The sequence below is a fragment of the Rhamphochromis longiceps genome, linkage group LG22, assembly GCF_057381845.1.
Source record: "Rhamphochromis longiceps isolate RC_006_pf linkage group LG22, R_longiceps_female_GT1.1, whole genome shotgun sequence".
NCBI lineage: Eukaryota > Metazoa > Chordata > Actinopteri > Cichliformes > Cichlidae > Rhamphochromis > Rhamphochromis longiceps.
The window spans coordinates 24470583-24475538 of NC_140577.1; the positions used below are offsets into that span (position 1 = coordinate 24470583).

Here is a 4956-nt window from a genome sequence, read left to right on the forward strand (position 1 = left end):
CATCATATCGACAGTCCAGTAAATTGCTGGAAATGAATGCTGTATTGCTGCAGAGCTACAAATCTAAAAAAGACGTATGAGTACATTCTTTCAGAGGCTGGGCGAGCACCTTTTGTCGAAGGTGCTGAGTTCTGTATTTTATCAATTGCTTTCATCAAAAAGAAAAAGAAAAAAAAACAGCGTTGGCCATCAGTGCAGTGCACTCCAGGGGAAATTAAATAGAGCCTGAATAAAGTGCGATTCTTCCTCGTATGAACTTTTACTGGCATTTTGAGTGATGGCCTTGTTGCCTGTGCAGCCACAGTTACATATTTGAAAACAGCCATTAAGTCAAAAGTGTTTTCCCTCCATTTTCCCCCCGTTTTCTCCCCTCAGTTGGTTGTGCTCATAATAGCGTGTAAAACCCATCCTGTCCTCCACACCTCTCTCTTTCTATTATTTATTCTATTATCTTCCTCTTGAATGATTAATTTCCTGTAGCGGAGACAGTATTTGGATAGCAGCAAGTGAGCAGTCGCTTAAGAGAGATTTTCCCCCGTAGAAATCTCATCCCTGTGTTTGGGAAAGAAAGGGAATAAAACCATGATGAACACAAAGCAGGCTGAAAGGTTCTGAAAGTATATCTGTGATGCAGTTATTGATTTTTTTTCATATGTTCATTATACTTTAAACTTTATTTCTTCAAAAAAATAATAAATATTATCACTTTGCAATATCTCAAAAATAAACATTAAATACAGTTTTCACAGAACAACTCGTTTCCTTTCTTTGAATTTGTACATTTCTGTACCGCTTTCAGCCCCGGTCGCGGCGCAAGATCAACCTCTAACCGACTAAAGGTTTAGTTTTCATTCATTCAAATGGATGCCTGTCTGTGTGTTGTGCTTTCCTTCTCTCTGTTTTCTTTGTAGATATTATGCTGCGGTTATTGGCGATAATAAGTCCCATAGTTTGGTTTCCCCTTTCCCTCTGCTCCTGCTCTCCAAGCCCGCATCCTCAACTTGAGCGGCAAAATTATATTGTGTGTGTGCATGCATGCGTGCGTGCCTGCATCCACGCAGTCATTATCCTCCCGGGACCTGAGCGTGATCCAGAGACCAGTACATTCCACAGGGTGGACAGAGCCTTTGGGAGAGAACTGGCTTCAAAAAGAAGTTACAGTGCAAATCTCCAGGGAGTATATTTAAATTTAACTCTCCAGTAAACTCTCACACAACACCCTATCCAAAGCCCACTTTCACATTCAGCACTAAAAACCTGAATGTAACGTTAAGGCATCTTATGACTTTAATCTTCTCTCACTGTGGAGTCTCATTTTCTTTGCCTTGGGGAGTGCTCTTTAAATTTTTCATTTTGAATAGGTCCATTTATCTGATAAATCTCTGTTTGAGTGTCTGTCAGCCTCTGAGGCATTACGTTCACAGTACAGTAGCTGTTCTTCTGTATCTTACTGTGCACTCCTGATAGTCAAGTGTGCAGGAAAATATTTATAAAAAAAAATCTGAAGCCCAAAAAACACTCCCATAGAAACATCAGTCTGACTGACTACATCATACATAATGCTTTTGTTTTGAGTGTCCCTTATGAGCACCCTTAGTAGTTTTTCCCGTGTGGTGTGCATGTTTCTTATAATGGACTCTAGGGGAATGTGTCTTTCTCATAGCACCCATACAGTTCACATAACTGGGAAGCGCGTCGCTCCCAGCATCTCCAGTTCCCCAGTTCACCTCTATGGGCATGTCCCCGTAGCGCTCACAGGGGTTTGGACAGCGTGGAGCCTCACTCTGCACGGCGAGCTCAATATGGCTCCCTGCTTTATAAGCCTGTGATGCCTCCGTTTGGAGTTCTGGAGTCTTTTGTCGCACCGGTTCCTGCTCGGGCCGAGGTAGGTAGTCCTGTTGCTGGCGTTTTTCCAGGCGGTAGGCGATGGCAAGCTGGAGCAGATGGAGGAGCTCGAGGAGGTTTAGTAACAGGGAGATGGCAGCAATCACCTGAGTATAGATGGTGAAAATAGTCTTTTCTGTGGGTCGAGACACAAAGCAGTCCACCGTGTGGGGACAAGGGTACTTTTTACACTCAAACTTTGGTGCAATGAAGAAGCCATCGTAAAGGAACCAAAGCCCAACAATAAAGCCGACCTCTAAGAGGACTTTCAATAAGATGCTGAATGCGTATGCTCCCAGCAGCCTGCCTTTCAGTTTGGGCACCTCGGGAGACTTCTCTAGCCTTCTGCCTTTCATGCCACTCTTTTCTTTCTCTGTCTCTTCATTTTTTGTGATATTGCCTCTTTCTGTGTGAACTAGCCCATTTTTTCTTCCACCAGCACCTCCTTCTTCAGCTTGCTTCTCATCATCTTTTCTCCTGTCCTTCCCAGCCCTTATAGCCACATATCCAAAGTAAAAGATGGTCGGCGTGGAGACGAAGATGACCTGGAGGACAAAGTAGCGGAAGTGGGATATAGGGAAGGCTTTATCGTAGCAAACAGCAGTGCAGCCAGGCTGGATGGTATTGCAAACAAAGTCTGCTTGCTCGTCATCCCAGGCAGACTCAGCAGCAGTTCCCAGTACCAGCATGCGAAACAGAAAGAGTACGGTAAGCCAGACCCGGCCAATAGCTGTTGAATACTCCTGGCCCTCCTCCAGCAGGTGCTCCAGGAAGGACCAGTCAGCTCTGGACATCCTCTGCTCCTAACATGGAGACAACAGGTCATTAAAGTTACCCACAAAAGGTGCATAAGTTTTGGTAGGATTTTGTAGCATATATAAGTAATAACCTATCACAATCTACACCTTTTTCACCTCAAACTCTAATCTCAAGTGAAAGCTGTTCAGTCAGGTAGCATGGACCCATTAAACTTGTCTACAGGTCTAGTTTTTAATATGGGTCATATGGCCTCGTTTTCTTGACTGCTCAGTCGCTAAACAGGCTGAACCATTGTTACACTTAATCACGTACCTGGCACATTGTTATTACCATTACAAAATTGTTAGTGCTTTTCAAAACTCATAGCCAGAGCATAAACATTTAATCACACCTATAAGCAGCAAATGAGCTAAGTTTCTCCAACCTTTTCAGCATAATGGTGTCTCTATTTGCTGAGGAACGTATATCTGGCTGAAGCCCCCCTATTAGTTCTTCCATGAGCTCACACTCTTGTTAAGGTGGGGCCCCAACTCCTCATCATGGAGACGTGAAAAAGTGAGCCCCCCACAAAAATGAACTAAAACAAAAACATATGCTGCCAAAGTTAGCTTTTAGAATGAATGGGAAGGGGTGTACACTTTGTCTGTTCGCAGCAAACCGGGGTGAACAAGTCCAAATGAAGCAACGTTTACATAATGCAGGCACAAAGAATATATTCTATTCTGGGCTGGATGAATCAGTTCATTTATGCACACTTTAATTATACAGTTTAATTGATTTCATTTTAAAAAATAAAATGTGGTCAGTAATGGAAATGGAAGCCGTGGAAATCGTTAACGAGAAATGACACAGTCGGTGGCTTGTCGGGAAACTCAGCGCGCGCGTGCGCGCGCGCGCGCGCACACACACAACTGAATAAACATCCTGTGTGAGTGAGTTCAGGCTCTGCTGTGACACTTGTCTATTTGTTTATTCTATTAATATTTGTCTGTTATTTTCTCCCCCGTGAGAAGGAAAAACGTCTCAGACAGGGAAACTAAAAACTCTTCTGACAGCACGAGGAGTTTCAATGAACTGTCAGGGATACTGGCCCCAGCTGAACAGGCACAGAAATCGCTAACTTGACTGATCCTCTTTCGGGGGTATTGTCTCGAGGATGGCTGTTATCTCTACAAAACATACCACAGAATATCAGCAGAGTAGTTGGAGGTCACTGTAGGAGATGGGAAAAGCATAGCATTGAGTTGATAAAGCAGACCATCCATATTAAGTATCAAAGCAACAACACAAAAGAAAAAAATAATCAACAAGTCAAATTAAGGTGAAGCAGGTCTCCCTTTTAAAGTAGTTTTAAAGCCGCCCGGCTTATTACTGTCCGACTTTATCAACACAGAAGGAAAAGAATAAGAAGCAGACTCGTTGTAAGATCTACCAAAGTTCAAGAACAACTTTAACAAGCCATCAAAAAGAATAAATTCTCCATTGAAAATAGATTTTATTCTAGGACTAGCCTATCATCCATCTCTGAAAAGATGGTTTTAAGGTTTCAGCCCAAGTGTAAATCGCTTTAAAAATATTACTAAGTTAATATTAATTACAAAAAAAGGAATCCAATAAATAAAAATATGTCAAACAACGTAGAGTATAATTCGGTCACTGACAACTAATCAGAACTGTATAGAGTGTATATGCCCGCCTTTTTTTTTTTTTTTTCACGGAAAACCTTCTCACCTTTCTCTCTCTAGAAGCCGGGTTTGTCTCCTTACAGCCTCACGGGTCCCAGCAAACAGTGCGTCTTTAATGTCACCTCCGCTCTATCCAGTAGTGGACTGCACTGCTGCTCCGGTCGGGTTATGTTTTGCCTTCTTTAAAAAGAATCGATGTAATCGGAAAAAGTGGGGAGAACTTTCCCATGCTTGCTCAAACCGGCCCTCCCTCAGGAACTTGGTCCAGGAAATGGGATGGATGAACTCACAGCGGTTCTGGTTAACTGCGCTCTGGTCTTAGCTTTGTTTAAAGACCGCAGATTTGCATTAATTGCATGGGAATGTCGCCTGCCTTCGGCAATTTAAAGGTTAGAGGTGCAAGAGTTTGGGGAAAAAGTAATAGTATGGCCTTTGTAGAGAAGGGAGTGACAAAAAATGTTTTAACGCGTTGCTGTGGAGTACAAATGAACATAAATAAACGTATTTTGTAAGTCGATCACTTTGTGCACATTATTGGGGCAGACTGAGTTATAATTGTTTTTCTAGCGTATAAAAACGAATAACCATCAATTAATAAGCATTTTAAATACCAGTGACGTTTATCTGA

At 42.4% G+C, this 4956-nt stretch overlaps 1 protein-coding gene across 2 annotated transcripts; it reads right to left on the bottom strand.

The window, feature by feature from the left end:
• Nucleotides 1-593: 593 nt before the first annotated feature.
• Nucleotides 594-4499, bottom strand: gja4 (gap junction protein alpha 4). 2 transcript variants are annotated; one of them, XM_085396328.1, is made up of 2 exons: nucleotides 4375-4499; nucleotides 594-2681 (listed from the first exon to the last, which is right to left on the bottom strand). In XM_085396328.1, the coding sequence occupies exon 2, from the start codon at nucleotides 2676-2678 to the stop codon at nucleotides 1551-1553; it is 1128 nt and encodes a 375-aa protein (XP_085252454.1). In that variant the 5' UTR covers nucleotides 2679-2681; nucleotides 4375-4499; the 3' UTR covers nucleotides 594-1550. The 2 variants fall into 2 exon arrangements, with proteins under 2 accessions (XP_085252454.1, XP_085252453.1); XM_085396327.1 differs by having other exon boundaries at nucleotides 594-2687.
• Between the last annotated feature and the right edge of the window lie 457 nt (nucleotides 4500-4956).